Source organism: Aquila chrysaetos, chromosome 2 (assembly GCF_900496995.4).
Source record: "Aquila chrysaetos chrysaetos chromosome 2, bAquChr1.4, whole genome shotgun sequence".
Taxonomy (NCBI): domain Eukaryota; kingdom Metazoa; phylum Chordata; class Aves; order Accipitriformes; family Accipitridae; genus Aquila; species Aquila chrysaetos.
Window position 1 is genome coordinate 70,654,720 of NC_044005.1, and position 22,930 is coordinate 70,677,649.

Sequence of the window (22,930 nt, forward strand, 5' to 3'; positions counted from 1 at the left end):
GTATAAAAACACACTTTGAGATTATTGAGCAACAGGTTACAGAGTTGCCGTTGCCGTTACCTGGTTTTTCTTCCTCTTATCTCTTTCCAGCACTGTCTCTTCTTCTAGAGAAGAGAGTTTATTTTTTCCTGGCTGGAATTGTTAGTGATGTTGGCTGGCTCTAGAACAGGTTTATGATGTTATTTGTAATGCTGTTACACCGTGTGAAAAGCAGAACAAATGTTTCCAGCTGGATTTTAGAGAACTAATGCTGTTTCAGTCGTGGGCCTCAGGTGGGGGACGACAGCTGCTCAAACGCAACTGTAGCACTTGGGCAGAGCACTCAAATTAGGCTCTGAATTCTGGCGAATTTAAGAATCGTCCCATGCAGAGGTCTTTGCAGGCCACAGCTTTATGACAGTTGGTTTTTTGGAGAGGTCATCTGGTTAGAAAACTCAAGAGACTTTTGTTGGCTTTGCTTGCCTTAGCTCTTGCAGGCTAACTGGGTGAAGTCATTCTGTGAAATAAGAATGAAGACTAAGTATTGTCACTCACTTATTTTGTTATTGATCTACCGTACAATAACAAAGTGTATGAGCAAAGCCATGAAAAGTGTCCTCACGTACAGCGGGCTTTCCCAGATTTCCTGTCTTCCAGGGCCTTTGGCAGGACCAACTATCGAACTGTTAATTATCCCTGTTGTCAGCACTCACTATTCAAAGTTGTAGTCCTGTTTAGTTGATGGTAAAACAGAAACTCAGATAAAATCCTTACTGATTTTTCTAGAAACACTGCTGCCCAAACAGACCAAAAAGTTCATAGCTTTCTCAGACCACACCTGGCAAAATCCATAAAATCCTCTGAAGCCAGTTGTGACTCTTCCAAGTCCATTAATATTGTCCATTCCTCTGCCTCGTGATTGCTGCAGTCTATCACCCCACCCCATACCCATTACCCTGGTGTCCTGGGAAATCTGGCTTCCTAACTCTGCAGATTCATTAATAACAAGGAAGGGAAAGGAAGAAGGGGCTTGCAATGAAAGGTAAAGCAGTAAGAGCCCCTCTGTAGCCTCATTTACTGACAAATTTGTGCCATTGATAGATTAGCCCTTGCTTACCTTTCTTTTAGGACCGACCTCATCAGCTGGCAGGCACCATAAAACTATTTGCTTTGTCTGAGCCACAATTAACTTCCCTATCTAGCTCCTTCCATTCTGTAACCCCACAATGATCAAGAAGACCTGCATGCTTAGATTTTAGATTATAGGTCAGATCATACTGAACGTCTTTAATTGCTTTTGAAGAAGGAGGAAGAAAGCTTTCTGTGATTTAAGCCTCAAAGCCAGTTAGGCTTTGAAGTTTAAGGCAAACTATTCAAGAAGGGGAGGGAGTTCAAGCCAGCTCAATGCTATAAAGGCAGTTGAGAAGTGAGTTAGGGCAGTTGACTTTCACTGCAGCAGTTGCTTTGATCAAAGCTAATTTTTGAAAGTCTGCGTTAAGTGTTAAGTCAGCAGCCATTAATCTTTTTGTTGTGATATATTATCAGTAATGGAAAAAAAAAAGATTATTTTCCTTCTAATTGAAATCTTAGAAGGATGAAAAATACAATGAAAAATCCCTAACATGGCTTTTGCAGCTTTTTTCCCAACACATCTTTGCTTTATTATTTGGATTTTATAACACTGCTGAGTAGATTTTTTTGGTTGTTGATGTTGTTTGGCTCTTCTTGGCTTTGTGTTTTGTGTTATTGCAGTATTTAACCAAGGCATTTATCAGCTCCCTCAAGTAGTTCTGGCAGTCACCTGAAACTCATCCTGCATCATTAGCTACAAAAATGAAGGTTGAGTCAGCAAGGTTGTGAACTCCAATCTCAGTGATCAGGTGTAAGAATGCCCCCTCAAAATGGTGAGGTTTAAAAATCACCGTAGTTTGAATTTGCAAAGACAGGATGCCAAAAAAAGTCAAAGTTCTTGCTTTCTTATATAATACAAATCAAAACCTGAAAATTTTCTTTAAAAAATAAGATGTTATTCTGCTGAAGAGACTTGTGTGATTTCAAGATCTGGCAGTCTTTTAAAAATACTGTTACACAGACCATATAAAAGCTATGATGAGCAAGACTGAGCTCCCCTCTCTTGCTCAACCCTTTGGCTCGTAGGAGACTTGGTTGATGACAAACCATTCAGTCTAGTGAAGTGGATGGGGATTGTCTGAATTTTTATTTCCTACAAGTCCTGTAAACCTCTGTATGTTCTAGTATCAGATTTGTAAGTAACTAGGAATTGCCTCTGAAATGTATGAAGAAAAAAAAATTTACTACTTTTTGTAAATATGTCCTAGGCAAAAACTGAAACACATGTTAAATATAGGAGATTAAAAGCAAGTTTTTTCAGTTCTGGTCTTAGTTTATGCACACATTCTCTCTGTAGAATCTCAGTGTTTTCAAGTATTAATAGGATTTCTAGATGTTGAAAACATTTATAAATTTATAATCTCGCTCCCTACCCCCCACCTTTCTAATAATGCTTGCATAGCATGTTTAATAATTTACATATCACTTAGATACCAGTATCTGATAAAGTCAGTACGCCAAATTCAGCTTCCAATGTTACATGTTTCTTTGTTTGCCTACTATAGTGAAGAATATGAAGTAAAATTTTGATTATATCTTTCTTAATGTTGTTATTCAGTAGTGTTCTGAGGCAAAGAAATTTGAACCATGGGGAAGGCAGAGCTGCTAACAAACCAGTTTGGGCTTTGTTAGGCAATGGAGTAGGCATATGAATATATTACATATGATTATCATAAAATTATGGCCTGGAAATTGAACAGTCATGCTGCTGCATTTTAGACAGTACATTTATAATAAGCTGTAATAAAGTAAACATTTTGAATGGATATAAGAAGAGGCATTACTTGTGATCACAAATGTACGTTTAATTCATGCTTTTGAAGCTCTACTTAACAAAGCAAACACATTTCCTTCCAGCATTAACACAGTTGTTCTCAGTGGTGAATTTTGATTTATGGGGAAAAAAACTTTAAGCATATAAAACTGGCTGTTTGGGATCTAAGTGGAAGAAAAGAATATGATTCATAATGGCTGTAATTTGAAAACTGCGTGTTGTTACAAGTAAAAGTGTGTTTAAAAGACTCACTTGCAATTACTTGCTACTTTGGATTCTAGTTTAAATTTCTTTTGGTTTACTCTGGTATCATTTGGTGTTTTTCTGAAAGAGCATAAAACCACGGTTTCTAAGAACATTTCAGAAGCGAGATAAGCAATGACTAGAATTAGGTTTAGGGCCCAATCCTGATAACACTAGTGTGGGCTAATTGATCTTATGAAGCTGCTCAGAGGTATATAACTTAGAAGGATAAGAGTTTGTAGAGCTGGGGCCCACATGAATAGCGATCAGATACTATCTGACTCGTAAAAGTAGTTTTTCCTCAGACGACACAGAAAGGCTGCTGGGAAGCTCCTGATAGCCCAGCCCCAGGGAGTCTCCCTGTAACCCATCCCCAGTAGTGTGACAGCAAGCGACAAAACCCCTTGTAGGGTGTAAGTAGTACAGATAAAACAAGATTAATTTAGTCTCCTACAGTAGCAATAGCTTGGGTACAAAGAAAAGATTAAAAACAGCCATATGAGAAAGTACACTGTAAAATCTGTGTGTGATAAACACAAACATTTGTCAAAAGAGCCATCCTGGATGTAGAGGTGAAGTCCAACATGTGAAAGGCAGAAAATGGCAGAAAAACTCTTCGTCCTATTCTGGCAGTCATCTAGGTTATCTTTCATTTATTTTGAGGTATAGAAATAGCATTGCCAAAGGTTGTAAAATAGTGATAGCGTTGCTTTGTCTCCGGAAGATATGTTTGGGTTTCTACTGATAAATTATTAAAGAGATCTCAGCTGCCCTGTGTCACAGGATTTCTTGGTAGCATGAGCGTAAGTACCTGAGGGGTAATTAAGATCGGGTTTAGAGAACCTAATGGGAGATAAATGCTTTCCCTGTTGTGTGACCACAAACCATCTCTCTCTGTTTCCCCATTTGCAAACTGAGAATAATAAACCTTATGAAATTCATAATTTATAAAGGAGCTAAGTGGTGTTTTCAAAGTATATTCTTTACTATTGGTGTATAACTCGTCTCCTGGATCTTTGTGTCTTAGCATGCAGTGCTCTCAGTTTGGGGCTGGCTCCCTTTTGCAAAAGCAGTCCGAGTGAATAAAACACAAATGAGGGTTAAGACTGGCTTTCACAAGCTAGCTCATGTCAAGTAGAAATACAGTCCTCTCATGTCAAGTAGAAATACAGTTCTCAAAATATATCAGGCTGTGGGTGAAATGTTTCCTCCCAGAATCATTTCTACATTATGATTACAGCTTTTTCTATCAACTTGCACTGTATATCCTTGCTCTGTCTTCCCCTCCTGTACAGTTGCTTACCTTCCTGGTGAGGGATGGGTTTTTTCAGAAACCTCCAGCAGATTCCTTATCCTTCACTGAAAGGATTTTTTTCCTTATTTGTTTTTGCATAACCTGCTGAACAGTTCTGTGGTTTGCTGTGGCATTTTACTACTTTGCTTGCATCTACCTGTTCTTCTTTGGTGCTTTGACAAACACCCTCAATTTCAGTACTGACCCCAAGGATAATTAGCGGCACAGTTATTCTTGGTGTGCCAAATCCAAGGTGGCTGTCTCTGGCCTCTGCAAAGTTACCCAGGTGCTTGCGGTGAAGCATTGTTCTTAACCTCTTCCTACAAATTCATGAGCTGTAGAGCAGGTGAAGCTCTGTACCAAATACACATCCTCTCTACAGTAAGTTTACACTGACGCTCGCTTTGAGAGCTCTATTACTGCTCTCTTATGGCCTGGGCGTTTACTGCAGTTCCCCCATCCACTAGAGTTTCTTCCTCTTTCATCAGCTCATGCTGAGGGTCAGAATGACATGAGTTGCTTTTTTTAATATGACTTTATTTAAGAACTCATCGCGGTGGAGGTATGCCAGGTTCATGAGTCCTCAGAACAGAATTCTTCCATTTCTCAGTTTTTACAGAAGATGTACAGAGAGATCTTTTTTCTTTAATCCATAGACCTGTGATAATTAGAGTGCCTGGGCAAGGGATACTGATCTAGGAGGGCAACCATTTATTACTTTCATTTAACTGTTCAAGATGTGTATGGACCCTTGGATCTCTGTTTCCTATTCTTGACGATGATTAAAAGAAAACGGGTTTTTGAAAATCTTTGAAGTTCCCTCAGGAGTTAGGTGGAGATGGCAAAGTCTAGCAGGAAGGTCAACTGCTCTTTGAGTACTGTAGATGACTGAGTTATAATGCCCAAAGGTGTGCAAAGAGTTTGTTGGTTTGCTGTGACTGACCAGGTTTTCCCTTTGAGTGGAACGGGAGGTATAGAAAAAGTATCGCATCATCGAGCAAAGCATTTGTGCAAACACAGATACATTTCCACATCATGGTCTTAGCAGTTACTAGTTACCTGCTTTGTTGTAGATACCAGTGTTCCTTCAAGAGTCCCAAACAAAGCTCAGAAAAACATTGGTTTCTTACAGATAGTTTAGATGGTGTTGCAAGGTCAGGTGTGCAGGAGACCTTCCAGGATACATTAAGAAATCTATTTCCAGCTGGCACTGAAAGTCATTAAACTTGTAAAATCACTGATAAGAGGAAGGCTTTTTATTTCTGATGTTTCTATGAGTCAGTTGTCAGGAAAACCCCAGGACTCCGACCCATTCTGTGTATCAGAAAACGGTATCCATATTTGAAATTACTACATGTAAGAATGAGAGATTCTGTGAGAGAATACTGCATGTTAAAAAGAAAGAAGAAATCGTGAACTGTGAGAGCTAGACACTGGAAGTAAAAAAAAAAAAAAATTAAAAAAAAATTCTACAATTTAAAAAAGCCTCACTCTTGTGATTTTGAAACATGATTTTTCTTTTGGGCTTTTTCCATGATTTTCCAGTGCTTGGTGGTTTAATTTGGTGTGAACAAAAATGCTAAAATTTTTATATTTCTTAATGTTCCTTTCCAGGAATGAGACCTCAAAATTGGAGCATTTCCATTTCCTATGTACACAAGAAGTGGCGTAGTTACACTTAGAAGGCTTCTTTAATGTTAAATAAACATATCAACTGCATTGTGTTTACCCAAGCTGATAACCTTGGGTGATATATTACTTGAAAGGAAACACAATCAGTATGTTTGATTTAGCAACAGAATTGGTTACCAGTGCTCTTACTTTACTTTCGACAAATCTATGTTTTTGATAAAATAATCTCTTGAATCATATTAAGAAATGGTTATTAAGCTACATTACAAAATCTTTTTTGACTTGAACAAAAATGGGAAGCAGATTATTTAACTGATTAACTTCTGCCACTTGACAGTATTAATATTTGTGGTCCTGTGTACACTAATGGTAAGAACAGGCATTTAATAACCATCTCTTAAATTTTTATAGTTCTTTGAGAAGCTTTACTGGGGAAAGCATGAGATACTTTATGTGAATGGGGAAAAAAGTTCTTTAAAAGCATCTGACAAGGTGTCCGAGAATTAGGAAGAAGCACTGAGGGAACAACTTGGGATCTCTATTAGGTGCTGTGTTGTGCCCTGTAAGTGTTGGGGGCTCTAATAACTACACAGCTACTGACTGTCTAGGATGTTCTTAGTCAAATCATCAGAATTCCTTATATTCATGTCCTCGTCTGTAATCACATGTAAGAGTGCTTTCCCAGAATAGTCCTTGCCCATATGCACATTCCTCTGGAAAGCTGGGCATGGACTGAAATCATGCACTTCGAGGCTTTGCTTGAGGTGTATTCTCAAGATAAATGGGAGCCCTGTTTCTCACACCTCGTTTCCTCTCAATTGCCTTGGTTTGACATGAAGGTCATTGGAGTTTGCTTGTCACCTTTAAGTCTTCAGTCTTCAAAAAGATCTCATTCTGAGTTTGGCTTGTCTTTATATCTTCAGAAGCTGTTTATTTTGTTACTTCTGCTTCTTTATTTTTTCTGTCTCCATCCTATTCCTTCAGGAAGTCTTGACCCCTCTTCGTTTCCTCAATTTCCCATGTAATTGTTCTTTTTGTTCCCTGACTCTTGTCATTGCTTCTCCCTGGTCTTCAGATGATGCCCTTACTGCTATGGAGTCATAGTACCTGTGGGCAGGTTAATTCTCTCTGTTGTCTAGGACATTCCACATTGCTTGAGAAGTTCAGAAATAAAGTCTAATTGTACTTCGCAGTTGTGGGCAGTCACAGCATTTGAGAGTCATGCAGAAATTGGGATTTGAGATGTGCTGTGTTGCTAGAGAGGTTTTATTTCCTAAACTCTCATTTGTGGCTGAATGTATCCCAATACCCTCAGGACAAGGAGTCATATTTTTTGGACAGTTCTTAGAAAAATGCGGTTTAATTTTTGCAGGATGGCTGACTAGAGAAGCTGTGGGCTCCAGTTCTCCTCCAGTAGGAGACTGGGAAGCAACCAAAAGGTTTCTTCCTCATGAACACAGAGCTGATCATTTATTTTGGGATGCGCTGCTTTCACTTGTTTGTTTGCTTTGGCTGTGAGAATGGATCCTAATGGAGAAAAGTTAGTTATGATACCAGAGAGAGGAAGAATTACTTTCCAGGCCTCATGTGGCAGCTGTAAACTTTTCTCCCCTCCAGGCGTTGGAACTTGTCTTTAAAAAAAGAAAACAAACAGTTTGTGTACTTTAGTGTATCAAAAATGAATGCCTTCATTGCACATGCCAGCTGTAAAAAGAAAAGGCAGATTCTTCTTAGAAAATAGAAAGCCATTACATTTAGAATCTATCTTGCCTGTGTGTTTTGATTCCTTTTTTAAATTCTGTATTTAGAAATAAAGATCTTTTTAATTCCATAAGATTTCAACTGCTGCTTTTGCTCATTTCTTCTCTCATGGAAGTTAACATTTTCTGCGTCTACTATTACAATCATTTCTCCTGGGATCTTAGAAATAGGCTGATGACTAGGGATGTGGGATAAGCAATAGAAATAGGTGAACTGAAGAATGATTTTCTTTCTATAAATGTTTGGTAGTAGAGGGGAAAGTGCACAAAAAGACATTTAAAGAGAGAAAGGATTTTAAATAGAATGTGTTAAGATTTTGCTTACAAACATCACTTTCTTTAAAGGGGATTATTTACTGAGCTAAAATCATTTCAATTGCTTTGAAAAAAAATGCGTACAGAAACATAGGGCTTCTTTCAGTCAAGTCTCCATTTATCTAAAAGCTTACCTCCTTTTTTCTTTCTAAAGAACGTGAATATGGGGAAGGTAGATGCGTTTGTAAAGTATAAGCTTGTCCATTGTAGACATGCTTCCTGAAATATTAACTTAATTACCTTAAAATCTAAATTCTCATTGTTAATACCTCTTATGTAAGTAGCAGCTTGCCCAGGAATTTCATTCTTCTGTGGGATTAAGGGTGGTGAGACTAATGTTTGAGTGAAGTCTTCACAGAAAACATGCATGCTTCAAGTAAGTGAAAGAATGACTCAACAGGTGGAATGATGGACCAGTCTGATGATCAAGTGCGCTGTAGAGATACACAGAAAAGCCTTGGCCGCTGGTAGTCAGCAGAGATAATGCAGGCATGTTCACAGGACTAGAGCTAACTACATTCAATGTAAATGGCTTCTCCTCTTTTTTCAGCTGCATATATATAGTTTTTTCACATTTTGCTCTAAATTAGCATAAAATGTGGCTGCATATAAACACACTGTTGTGATTCATCTCAAAATGGCTCCATTATTCTGCCAGGCAAAATAATCTGAGATGGGTTAGATATTTCACTTTCTTTTAATGTATTTTGAATTTCTTTCAGAACATAGGGGATGGAAGGAGACTGGAAAGTGGGAGATTTCCTAAACCTTAACTGTCATCATTCTTAGCAAAAAGAATAAGCTTACTCCACCAAAGTTTTTCCTAGTGAATAGCCCAGATGATGATGGCAGTGGGAAGCCTTTCTCAGCAGGGAGAGGAAGATAGCTGTCATCTTCATGTAATCTGACATTCTTAGGCAATGGTCTTGTATTACATCCAGTCTGATTTGATAATGAACTGTTGCTGAAATGGGGATGCAGCTCTTACCCACTTTTTCCCGATCATGTCTTGCAGTCTAGCAGTAATGTAGTGAATCAACTTCCAAAAGGAAGCTCATCTGTATTTTTGGGAAGTTATTGCTGTTGGGCAAGTAGGCTGGTTCCTGATAACTAGATCGAATGCAGTCAGGAACACCGAGTGTTCCTGCTGAGGAACAATTTCCTTCCTCTTGAAAAGAAAGTAGTGTACAGGTTGGTGTTGGTCCTTGCTCAGGACACACTTGTGGCCCAGACCAGAGATACTGTTCGGATGCACACCACCTCTGACAGCCCCACGTCCAAGACATGGTCCTCTGGGCTTTTCAGACTGGCTGTCTGAAAATAGGCTAGGGAGTAAATATTTAATTAAGGGAGGCTCCATGGAGTCCTTAGTGTGGCGAGAGTTTCCGTCTCACATGGCATTTTATCAACAATATGGCAGAAGCATTGGCACTGTACCAAAAGCATTGCTGCTGATGAGGATAAGCATTTTGGTTGAGAACTGCCATCATTCCTAAGACACTTCTCCCATTTCCGTGAAGCACTACCTAGAAGGAGTACTTCTCAGGAAGATAAATGATGTTGCATTATTCAGATACTCCTGCAGACTGTAATACTTAAGGGGGAGAAGGAGGGATGAACCCCATACTGCAAAGGGACAATCAAGAAGACGCTGCTCTGAGCAGCTCAGAATGAATTCCCAAAGGGAAGGAAATTCAAGACAGTTAAATTTGACAGTTTCCCTGTCCCACTTCAAAGCTGAAATACCAGAAAGTAGCATGCAAGTGATAGGTAGAGGTAAAGTCTGAATTATGGATACAAGGATCGCTACGGGCAGTCCTGCACGTAAACAATACCCATTTAGAAGTCTACTAAGATGCCATAGTAGAAAACTATTTTTAATGCTGAAAAGTATGTTTCACTCGGAGTACTTGTAGTCTTGATCAAATGCCCAGCAGTTCCTAAAATGTTCATTAATATTACAGTAAGTACATTTACAAGACTGAGGTCACTTAACAAAGTATAGGGAAGAGTAGGTGTTGTATTTCTTCCTTTGTAAAATAATTACTACAACTTGCAGTTGTCAAAGCCTATGATTGCCAGTTTTCTAACGGGAGAATTCATTTAAGTCAGTGCTTTGGCAGGTGTTCATATTTTGTGGAAAGATCTATCTTCCAGACTGCTAATGAATGGCCAAGCAAGTATCTAGATAGTTAATAATGCTGCTTAATTGCCACAGTCAGATAAAGCTGCCATCTAATTTATTGCTATTCTTAGCATCTGAACACTAGAAGAATGATAAACCATGAGAAAACCTTATGAGATGTTTGGTTAGTTGAAGTCATTGCCTGCAGTTTTATACATTTCTCTCTCTCGCAGGTGATCCTTCTAACATTTCCCTGCTTTGACAGAAAATCAGACACATGGTCATACCTCCTGCTGCCCCCACTTCCACTAGGCAGCTGTTTTCAAAGTAATATACCTGCCCGAGGCACTGCGCAGCCAAGAGTTTCTTCCTGGGTTTATGTATCCATAGTGCGCTAGAAAAGGATGTTGTGTTTTTCTGCATACACCTAATGGAATATAAATACGTCCACAAATGCGTGTCCGTCAAACATCTGGACTGTACATAGTTTTTCAATGCAGATGGAAAGAAGCGACATGCTGTGCAGAGCATGCTGCAAAGGAAAGGACTGCTGATGTGGGCAATCAGTTGATTTCATCCAAGTGATGATCAGCAGATGCAAGCTTCACTTAAGGATTAAATGATTTTAGGAGAAAAGCTCTTTGCAGGTGATGGAATGGATGGAGGAATAATGTGTGACAGGGAAATCTGACTGTGCCTCTGTCAGTCCTGCAGCAGGAAAGGCCTCGATTGTAAGCGGGTTTAACAAAATTGTCTTATAGAGCCATGTTCACTTGACAAGTAAAATCCCAGGGCTCCCTATCCAGGAACGAACACAAGTATTCATGGTAAATACCAAGAAAAATGTTAGGATTCTGCTTATCAAATTAAGGATAAATCCTGTACCATGCAGTATAGGAGGACTCAGTTCATGCTCAGGACCTTTTCATGAATTAATTACCTTTATCTGGGAATTAATGGAAAAGAGGTTCATGGGCTTTTCCACTGTATGTGCTATTAAGCTGTCTGGAGACAGTTATGGCCTTTTTCAAATCTGCATCCCTCTGACAGTAGTAAATTCCCATGTCACCGCTCAGGAGCAAGTAGACAACAGAGGTGAAAAATTATGCTAATGAATTGCAATAACCAGTCCCTTTTTATGAGAGCGCTTACGCATAAGATCCTGAATCCAAAGTGTTATATCACCTTGTACAGCTTTTCATTGGTAACTATAGCAAACTAAACGCAGCTAGCAGTTAAATACAGTCATATACTTCTGAAGAGGCCCTTTGGAACAAAGTGAAGTATATGGGTAAAATTGTTAAAGCGTTAGATAATGTTCTGGGGTTACCATGGTTACTTGAAAATTTTGCATTGTATCATAGATTAGGATGCATAGGATGAAGTAGCCAAAACAACTAGGAAGTCCAATGCATATAAACTACATTTCCAAACCACACAGCGTTGCCAAATAGAAAGACAAATAGCTCAGGGTATTGGCTGCTGACAAATCTATGAATCAATAAAGAGAGGCCTAAACGAGATTTAGAACATATGTGATTTGAAATCCTGCATTATTTTGGAGTTACAATCTTAATTTTTAAAGATAAATTAATTAAAAAAAGAAGAAAAATCCTCAGTAATGTAAAGAGTGGAATGATTTTCCATAAGCTCTTTCTGGTATTGAAATCTGACGTTTGGCTTTGAGACCTTCAACAAAGAAGGTTGATGAAACATGGATAATACATTTCGTGCACTTAGGCTGGCAGTAGCACTTACACTGGAAGCAGTTTATTCCCATGGAAACCTATTTGCATTTGGGCCAGTAGTGACTTTTTTCCCCCTCTGTTAGAGCTGCTGATGTTTTAGCATAATGTAATTGCTGTATATTGACAGCAGATTTAAAAAGTATTTTTAAAATGTTGGGTAGCTGAGCATATGTATAATGGAGATGTAGTCTGTGCAGTTTTCCTCTGTAGGATGGAGGCATATTGCTGAAAAATGCAGGGCAGCTTTTGATCTTCTATTATTTATCCCTAAAAGAAAGAAAAACATGTGAGTTAAAATATGTTTATCCCAAACAATTTACTTTTTTAAACAGGTGACAAAAGAACTGAAACAGTACGACAATAAAATCATAGAGTGCAAGTTTGAGAACAACAGCTGGGTCTTCATGAGACAGAGAATAGACAAAAGCTTTCCAAATGCCTACAGCACTGCCATGGGTGAGTAGAATTATTTGCTTTAAAAGTCTTTCAGGCTCAAATTTTAATTTTTTAACTCTCTTCTAGTTTAAGGAAGAAAGGCACTCTGTTCTCATTTCTAGTTTGAGTCCTGGCTTCTCTTAACTTACTGTAGTAATACCTCATCTTGCAAATGCTTGCCATGTTTAGCTTTTTATAGAGCATGAATCCTTTGGCTTCAGGGTTATTTGATGAAGTCAGTTAAATACTCTGATGCAGTATTTAACAGATAATGCAGAAACAAGTGCCTAAGTCTTTGTAGAACTGCAAAAACTTTCTCAAAGAGAATTTAAATGGTAGGGTATGCCTTTTAAGTGAGACCCAAGAAAGTTTTTCTTTACGATAGCATTGCAACAGCAGTTGACTAACTAACATCAGTTCCTAGCATTGCGTTGGCTTGTTGGGACGTAATGCAAACTGGCACACTATGAGTTGAATTTGTTGAACAAAAAATCCATTATAATTTCACCGCTGTTCAAAATGCCAAAACCTTTATTTGGCAGATGGGCTAGAAAATTAGTAGGAGAAAATGTCATCTTAAGTTTCTACAGTAGTCATACAAACTATGAGGAGGGAAACAAATGAAAGGTGGGGGTATATTCCTGCAGAATTGTGAGACTTTTATGTTCTTCTACCAAAAAACATTTTGCGAAGTATTGTAAATTAAATGATGTTGTTTACTTTCAGGTGAAGTGTAAGAGTTTGAATAGAAGTGTGCAAGGCTGAATAACAATAGTCAAGTTGATAACTGACTTTTGTTAAGTGCCCAAATGAAGTTTAATCATATTTAAGACCATGCTATTTATTCGGGCATGCATAGATGATGTAGGATTTTCTCTGAACCGTTCTACTTGTATTTCTGCCTAAGCAGTGAGTAGATTTTCTTGAATAAACAAAATGTGGTCATTTTGCCAGGAGATAATAAATCTGTTGGCACCTTAAGGAACCAGCACAGAATGTAGCTGAAGTACCTGCTGAGCAGTTCTGTCGGGAAAGAGGAATGGGCCACAAAAGTCATACAAGTACAACGACATCTCTTTGTCACCATGACCTGAATTTCTCTTCTCTGTTGCACCTTACTGTTTCAGTAGTTAGTTTTCCTTGGAGTTTTCTCTTCTTTGAGGAGTGGCATATTTTTCTTTCCTTTGTTCTTAAGAGCGTATGTAGCTGCCTTTTTTCGCTTCTCAATTCCTCCATTTGTAGAGCAATTATGTTATTCCTGACTTTTTTTCCTACCAAAACATAATGAATTTCCTAAATATAAAAAATAAAAGAAGGCTAAATGCTAAAGGAAGAACTGTTTTGTAAGAAATATTTCAAATTTTCCATGGGAATTTTCAGAACAGAAAGTTTTCTTTTGGCTTTAGATTTTTGCTTTTGCCCATTTTCAAAATCTCCAAAAGTTGTATTTTCTTATTTGAGACTTCTGTTGTCCCCTTCTCTAGATCCTTTCTCCTCTATTTGCTTTCTCTTGATGAAAAATGCTATTTATTCTTCCCCATGGTTGAAATAGCAACAAAATAAGTACCTGTCTCCCTCTTGCTTTTTGACTTTGATACCCTTCAAATTGAAAAGAAAAGGGCTTTTTGAGTGATTAAGATAGGACAGCCCTTAAAAGTTGATACAGAGTTAGACCAGCTGCCTTGTGGCACAAATTCTATTCCTAAACTACTGATAATCGTAATGCTTTCTAACTGCTAAAGTCACATACAGTACAACTTTTAAAGCACCATTTCACCAAAAATAAATGAGATTATTAAAAAGCTAGGAAGGTGTTTTATTAATTGTAAAGTAGTGCTTTGAATGGTTCTGGAATTCTGCAGGAAAGGAAGGAGTGTTTTTAAGAGTCATTGTTATCCGTAACAATGCTATATTGCAAGTACGTTTTAAGGAGTCTTAATGTTGTTTAGTACTCTAGGGGGTCAATGGATTGTTTTGCATGGAAATTGCATCCATACTGTGGTCGATCCTTACATGCTATAAATTATCCTCTAATCATTTGGTACTTTCTTCCAAGATAGTCATAGGATTCCTACTTAATTTCTTGCTCTTTATTTTTTTCCTCCTGCCTAAGTCTCTTGGGAGGATTAATTAGAGGAGTATAAAGTTACATAGCAAAAGTATTAAAAATACTTAATTTGTTTTAAGAGAAGTAAGCCTTTTTATTTGTTCCATAAAGTCCTGTGGGCCATTACTTACAAACTATGACCTGGGGAGTCATGTTAAGTAATCCAAGTGTGCTTGTACCTGCATGCCTTGGCCACCAAGCAGCACTATGGCCTTTCCTCCATCATACGGTCTTCTGCCACATGAAGGTATATGGGTTAAAAAAAAAGTACTGTGCATTATGGGTTTATGGTATTGGTAGTACTTAGTGGTGACAAAAAAAAAAGGTTACCTTAATTGAGGTTTTCAATATTAGGCCAGTCTTGTTTCTAGCTATTTGGATTTGATGAGTGTTTTAAAGCCATGTCTCACAAGGCCTTCGTTGCTGTTGCTTGCCTCAATAGGATGTCAGTTCTTGGCAGTTTTATAGTTGCCCCATGAAGCCCACACAGGCATGCCTTTTGTTTGTTTTGAACAGAGAGATTCCCATGAGGTAGGGGCCCACTACACTGCTTTGCTCTCTGGGGGACAAAGCAGATACTTGACTCCTGACACAGCCGTCTTGTGAAGGTCTGTGTTTAAAGCTGAATACGTGAGACAAATTACGTTACTTATTTTGTAAAGAGGGGATGAAATTATTGAAGTGCCGACTACAACAAATGGGTTTAGTAACTTGAGAGTATGTTTTTTGTTCCCAGCTGTATGCAACAGCATCCAGAATCCAGTCACGAAGGAGATGCTGTTTGAGTTCATTGACAGATGTACAGCGGCTTCTCAAGGACAGACGCGGAAACACCACCTCGATCCTGACACTGAACTCATGCCGCCTCCACCGCCCAAAAGGCCGCGTACCATAACATAAGGCCTTGGTCTCAGCGGATAGCATGTTTACAGTTCTGCAGAAGGTGAAACGCAAGTGTAAAGGCTGGAAAAAAAGAAATCTGAATTGCTGTAAATACTTGGGAGTGGTTTTTTGAGTTTGTTTGGGTTTTGTGTTTTTTTTTTCAAATTCCACGTACGAATGGACATTGTTTTGTAACTGATAAATTCCACCTTACCTTATGGTATTTGAAGATGAAATTTCCAAAGCTTAGACAAGAACAGTACCATGAAGTCAATGGAAGGCTGCCTTGTTTATATATGGATCTCTTTTCACCTTTAATTTATAATGTCAGCAATCTGGAACTGAGAAAGCATTGGGATGCTGTACTTTTTAGAGGCTGTGTTTAAAAAAAAAAAGCAGAAGTGTTTTTTTTTTATTATTGTTATTCAACTGGTTGCAATTTGTCACCCATAGTATAACTGATCATAGTTTCCCTACGTTTCTGAGACTTGTGTTCCACAGCAAACAGCAATGTTGTTTGTGCTCTGTGTTGGTTAAAATCTAAGCCGCCTTAGATTTCACTATTTTCAAAATTAGCTGGGTTTTTGTTGTTGAAATATTAAAAAAGCAAATCCTTCTTGTAAATAGCATCCCTTTGAAAGCAAACGTGCTGGGTGTTTGTTTTTTTTTCCCTGTTTGAACCTAACACACCAAATGTATAGTGGGCTGATTTTAGCTTTGCCTTTTTAAGTTTATCTGTAGGTAAGGAATACACCAAATCCTTAGTATTAAGGTCTCTGTTAAGAGACTGTTTCTAGTACAGGGCTTAGTTCTCCACAGTGATACCATTGTAAATATTACTAAAAAGTACACATCACTGTGATATACAAGAGTAATAAGCAGCGCTAATCATGATGTCTTAGATCCAGGCACAAAATGGCAAAAGAAATGCCAGACAACTCCTGTGTAAAAGAGAAGGTAGTTTCAGTGGAAGAGAGCCACATCAGACAGAAAGTGTCCCGATTTAGGTAATTGCAGGGCAAAACGAAGCCATTTAGCGGGGTGGATGAGTGTCCCAGGGAACAGAACGCTCATTTTCAAGGGTGGGATCAGCTGTCCTGTGGCACTGTGCTCATCCTCTGGCTGACTTTCTTTCACACCAAATGAAGAAGTGCATGAATACCCTGATGGCTCTTGTTGCAGCGCACTGGCAGATGTTCATAGTATTAGTTTTGAGAAGCTGCATTCTGGTTGTCTAAGGGAGGAGTTGTTCTGAGCTGGGCTTAATTGGAAACCAAATGCAGATTTTAAAGTTTACTGTACATTTATCAAGCAAAGATCGAATTGGCTCCTTCTATAGTTTACTTAATGTGTGAGTCATCCTTTCATTCAGCAATCTGATTAGTGAAGCTCATTGATTTGTTATAACTAAAATGCATTTCTGTTTAAATGAGTTTTAATGTTTGTAAGCAAAATTGACTCCTGCATTATTTTTTTCAATATGGAAGCTTTAGGACTATGCTTTGTGGTGGCTTCTCTAGTTGTTTCAACCTGTTGTATAAAATGCACATGCCATCATTTAGATGGCGTTACTAGCATCTCTTTCTGGGATATTCCATATGTGTTTTAGAGAACTGAAGGAGTTACATAAGTCACTTTTTATACTATGGCAAAACTTGAGGGGAAAAAAATGTGTTCATCAAAGTTCTTTTTTTCAACTGTACATAGTTTCTGCATATTATCTATAGAAAAGATATAATATCACCTATGCAAGGTTGCAAAATTATCTCCTAAAAAAGAGCCTTATGAATTTGATGTGAAAACCTATGCAGCCTCTGTGCATCTTGCATTGAAACACGCAGTTAATTATTTCTTTGCTCAGTATAAATAATTTCCCCCAGATTATACTTGTCATTGAGATTGTCATAACATACACTTTGTCATTGATCTCATGGTTCTGTGGCAGTTGCATTGTGTATGATGATTACAGCCTTCTCCATGAGGTTAGGACATTTTATTCTTGTGAGGAAGTGTCCAGGTTATTTCCGTCTTTCTCCTTCCCCGCCCTTGCATCTTGTATTTCAACAAGACCTAGCTTCTGGTTTACCTTTTACTTCAGAGCTGCAGCACCGCAAGCTGTCTTCCATGTGCATTCCACCAAGTCCATGAATGTGTTGTGGCCCTTGTATTTTGACAGTGTCTTTTTTTCTACTCTCAGCTTGAAATGCATATTTTGAAAGAGTAATGACTGAGAAGGTTTAGAGTTCCATGTTCACATTCGATTGTCAAACTCTTCTTGCACTATGGCTTGTAGCTTTTTAGAGAGGCCAATTGCCTTTTACTTTCTGGAAAAGGAAGCTACTGGGGAAGGGTTGAATGAAGAACCTGATGAAAACAAATGGAATTTCGCTTGGACCAGATGGGTTTAATGCTGTGAGAAATGCAAACCTCCTTTCTCTGCTACTAGATTTTCAAGAGATTGAAGCTAAGAAGCAGAGTCTGTGCCAGGAAAATAATGATGATAAAAAACCCTTAACTTGTCTATTCTTTGGTGTACAGCATGAATTCATCCACTGTTTTGTCATTTGTTAAATATATAATTAAAATCTAGTTTCAGTGGAGTTTCCAGAAAATGTAAGTACATTCCTCTACAAACTGTGTATTAAGTATTTTAATAAAGTCAATGGTTTAAAATACTTTTCCTAAGGATATGTTTACTTTTGATGCCTGTGCTTTCCTGGTACCAGTGCAAGCACAAGGATACTGTGGTGTTACTGCTGTTCAGTCCTCCAAGAAAATTATCCACATTTTTCAGAGGTCAGTGGCTTTCCTCTCAGGTAGGAGCCTCCCAACCCAGTGGTGGCCATGATCCATTATGCCATTTTAAAGTACAATTTGCTCTTCCTGCAACTAGAACCAGAAGGAAACCAAGTGGTGCCTGAAGTACATATTTTATGACAGGCTAACATTACGTAGCTTATCTATTCAGCGTTAAGTGCAGTTGCATGAAAAGTTGTGCAAGAGGTCTGCATGGGTCTTCCCTGCCGGTTTATCATCCAGCATGACCCTAAAGCTGGTAGCCCACCTACTTGGACCAGCTCCTGGACTTGGATTGTAATAGGGCAGTTTCCTTTTTCAGGTTGCAGCTGTCTAGAGTGCATCTTTCAGGAACTAAAAAGCCCATCTGGATTTTTGAAATTCCCTTCCAATTAAGATCCTGCCTCCACTCCTGGTATGTTCTTGTTACACGTGCAATTTGTGTGGTGCCTCTCTCAACCATTTCTGATTTTCTAGTGTTTGAGTGTGAATGCCAAACCAGAGCTGGCATTTGAGTACACCTGGGGAGGTATGATAACTTCCCTAACCCCTACTCAGTACTCCCCTCTGAATGCACTAAGGAAGCAGGCTGATGTGCCCGGCTAGCACGTCGCGCTGTGTAGTTCATGTTGGCTTGCTTGTTCACTGGAGCAGTTCTTTGGGATCCCCACTCCTCAGCATAGCAGCTCCTCCGTTTTGTGCCTAAGAGGTGTGACTATATTTGCATAATGTGTAATGCATAATTGCATCTTAGGATCTCAGAATATTCACAAAGGCGTTGGCACAGCAAGCTAATTTCCTAGGATTCATCTGTAGTCAACAGAGAGAGAGTGAGAGCAGAAGTCCAGTTTGTTCCTCCTGCATCTCTCCTGCAGATGTCTGTCTGTCTGTCTCTTCAGTGTTTCCTCTCAATTCTGTTTCAGTCAATAAGACGTGTATCATTTTATGTTATTCCCCTGTGTTATTAGGATTTTCTAAGCACAGCATTAAATATTTTTGAGGGTAAATTTCATAGCATCAAAACTCTTGCAGTGATCAATTAAATTTATAATCTCATTAAAAGTATCCCAATTAGTTGGTCAAGAGGTATTTATTTTCCATAGATTATATTGCTTTCCTTTGGAGCTCTAATCAAACCCTAATCGAAGCAGTTCTGTTAACTTGCATGAGAGTAACATTTGACTGAAATGCCTTAAATAGCCAGATCACTTCCATCCTCCTACGCAGCGGCACAAGGCTTGCTCTCGCCTTGCCTGGGGACCGCTGCACTTTCCGAGGTTCACAAACCCTACAGAGTTTAGATTTCACCTGTATCCCTTTGTTTCCAGTGTCGAATTTCTGTGATCTGTGCTTACCACGTAGCTCCTCAAGTTTGCATTCCTCTGTTACACCTACCTACCTACCTACTCGCTTTTCGAGTTGTCCCGCCATCACGTGTGAGACTGAGAGAAACCCGTACCCCGTGGCTGGCCCTGCGCTCGTGTTCCTTGAGGGCAGTGCTGCACTCCAAGCCTGTACGCTCATCCCCTTATGATACCAGCCTTGGCGATTGATGGATGGGGCAGTACTGCCCCTGTAAGTCATGCTTGCACAGGGAAACCAAAGCAGCATCTACCGGCTGTGACGGTATGCATCGTATGAGCGAGGAGCCTTTTCCCCTTCCCATCCTCGTGACCCCGTCTCTCTATTTCATGTACAAACAAAGATAAGTCATACTCTTTGCGCTGACACCTGGTTCAATTAGTTAATGTTTGCAGTGGGAATATAGGTTAGCTCTCTTTCTGCTTCCCTGGTGAGAGTCCGCTGAGCTTCCCAACAAGCCAGTATCTGTTCAGCTGCAGAGATCTGTAGGGCTGAGGCTGGAGGTTGAGACATTTACAAAGCAGTTTTCCCTCAGTCAGAGCTCATTTTAATCTGGTTTATTTCAATCCATAGTCAGCAGTAGAGGGGTAGATGAGCATGTTGTAACCAGCACTAATATGAGAACCGTCCAGTGATGTTGGTGCATCCAGAAGTGTGAAAATGTGGAAGACGCTCAATGAACTTGATGAGGGAACAATAATCATTTTGAGTTTTTTTGCAATACTGGAAAAAATAAAATATTAATCATTGTTAATAAAATCAAATTATAGTCAAATTGACTCCCATGATAGGAATTTATTTAATCAGAAATACTGTTCATGTCCCCTTTCTCCCTCCTCCTCCTCCTTTTCCTCCTCCCTCAGTATCTTTGTGGCTGTTTGACTAGCAGAAAGCACACAAATTGGGTTCAGCAGCATTCATCTATGATACTTTGAGAAAATTAAATTTTGATTAACTCTTCTACTCAGAACTTCCTCTAATGTGAGGAGGCAATAAGGTTATCATACTAAATAGGTCTGTGTAAACACCAACTATGTAACGTGGGAGGAACAGTATTTTGTTATTACCAAAACATACTTCAGAGAGTTTCTGAACTAATTTGATCATCAAGGGATGGGAAACTTTAATCCAAAAGGTAAAAAAATTCCATTCAAAAAGATAGGATGCTTCAACAGAAAAACCTTGAAGAGGAGTACAGATTTCCTAGGCAGACTGTGCCATGGGTGTGGGAGGGGATGCTGAGTGTTTCAGTGGCCCGCAAATCAGCGGTGTGTTACAATGAGAGCAACTGGAGACCACGCAAGAGTACAGAGGATGACACACAGATGCTACAAGTTTGGTCTCGTGGAAGAAAGGGCGTGAAAGGCAGCCAGAATGGGTATCATCTTGTGTGCCACAGAGGAAGGGAAGAGGTAAAATGGTGGTCAGGTGGCTCTTGGAACAGGGAACTCCAGTGGAATGATCAGAGGAGAGCAGACATCGGTGATGCTGAGAAAAGAGATAGCTTTTTGTGTAGAAAAAGATGATGGTTACCGGAGGAGGCAGAATGAGTGAAGGCAGCAAGGGCTGGCAGGGACGAGGACCTACCCTTCAGCCAGAAGACTCAGGTGGGCTGCCTCTCAAAACAGCCAGTAGCAATGAGGTAGGACCAAGAGCCAAAGCGTATGGGATGAAGTCCTAAAAGAACAGAGTAACAGGTAAGCCATTTCTCCTTTCCTAGCAGTTATGCTATTCCTGAGCTCTGAAAGCTCTGGGGTACAATTACACACTCAGCAATGTGTATGCTCCCAGATCACTGGGAGTAGTGGGTATGTGAGACACATCCCTGCATCACAGCACAGGGGCGTGGGGACACTTCCGAGCCCCTTTTAGGTATGTCAGTGCTGTATAAACCCGTGCGCAGTGCTGGAGTGCCAAGAGAGCTCCTGGTTACAGATTTTACTATTGCAGCAGCCAGGTATGCCCTTGACCTTCCTGCCACCTACCCTGTCAGCAAGCTGCATGGGTAGGGCAAATCGGACTCCAAATAGGGTACCATGTGGGGCCAGGGCATTACGTGCTCCACTTCCCTCTCACCTTGTACTCTGCCAATGGAAATACATGCATTTTATCAGTGTATGTGTTCATTTAAGCTGAAGGACTGAGCAGACTCCACGACTGGAGAGGTAAAAGAATAAATTCCAGGCAGCTGCCTCTGCCAAACACTGTTCTGATGAACTCCAGAGCAAGAAGTCCCAGAAACAGGCCACAAATGTGGCTATGCAATATTTCTGTTCAAGTGGACCGTGAGAGAAGCAAGGCTGCTGAGAGCCCTGGTGCTACAGGGACAAGGGGACAGATTCAGAGTGGCACAGCAGGTGTGCAAAACCAGAAAGATATCTCTCTCCAGGGTAGACAAAAAATCTGACTTGTAATGAGGTAAGATGAGAATAGAAAAACAATCTTATTCTGAATTCCCCCTGTCAGTTTGCTTGGCAGTCAGTGCTATTGCATTGTGTATTTTAGTACTTAAAATCTTCTCCTTTGGTTCAGTTTATAGACAATCATCTTATGCGAGATCTTTTTAATGAAGAATTCTGGTTTAACAATATGGAGATTTGAGACCCATAAAATAACTCCTCGGAAAGCAGTAAGGAGCAAAAAAGTCCCTTTTCTCCATCAGGCGGTGCAAAACCCACATCTGAAAGGTTTTCTGGTCTTTAAAGCAGTGGGCTCCTGGAATAATTTACTTTCTCCTGCCATGACAGTTTGTTCTTTTAAGAGAAAAGATTTAGTATGTTATTGTTGGGCTGAGAAATCAATCATATGAAATCAATGATAATTCAGCTGCCAGGTAATACTGACCCATGTGAGCGAGTGACCCGCTGATACTGTGCAAAAATAATCCGTGGCAGGCAAATGCTGAAGTTTGAAGCACTCGTGTTTGGCTTTGCGCTTTTCACCATTTGCTGCTTGCGTCAAAGCTGTGTGTTTTATCCCTGAAACTAAGAGGAGCCTGTGCCAGCCAGTTTGACTAGCGGCTGGCCATTTGCTTTTTCTCTTACAAACGTCAAGCAGAAAAACACAACCTCCTTTGGTTCTGGTATCATCACTAAGTCCTTTTTCAGAAGTGCTCGTGGTTAAATGAGGATGTGATTCCCAGTTGCTGAGCCTGGTGCACTGATCAGAAGTGGTGCTGGACTCTCCCTCTGCGTGGGGTGAGCTGCCTGGTGCAGCCTCCCAGGCACAGCGAGAGGAGTGTGGCTGTGTTACGGAAAAAACTGGTGTTGCACCCTCCTTTCCTCAAATATCTGAAATGAACCTTTTGCCATCTCTATCCAGCCCAATCCCCTCCAGCGTTAGTAGCA

At 39.7% G+C, this 22,930-nt stretch overlaps 1 protein-coding gene across 1 annotated transcript in view; it reads left to right on the forward strand.

Annotated features, from left to right (window-relative positions):
- The window catches only part of RNGTT (RNA guanylyltransferase and 5'-phosphatase), a 188,769-nt gene extending 170,669 nt beyond the window's left edge, over positions 1-18,100 (forward strand). The window contains exons 15-16 of the mRNA XM_030001580.1: positions 12,334-12,457; positions 15,280-18,100. Coding sequence (XP_029857440.1) covers positions 12,334-12,457; positions 15,280-15,443 — 288 coding nt within the window. The 3' untranslated portion in view covers positions 15,444-18,100. The remainder of the gene's footprint in view (positions 1-12,333; positions 12,458-15,279) is intronic.
- Positions 18,101-22,930: the final 4,830 nt, after the last annotated feature.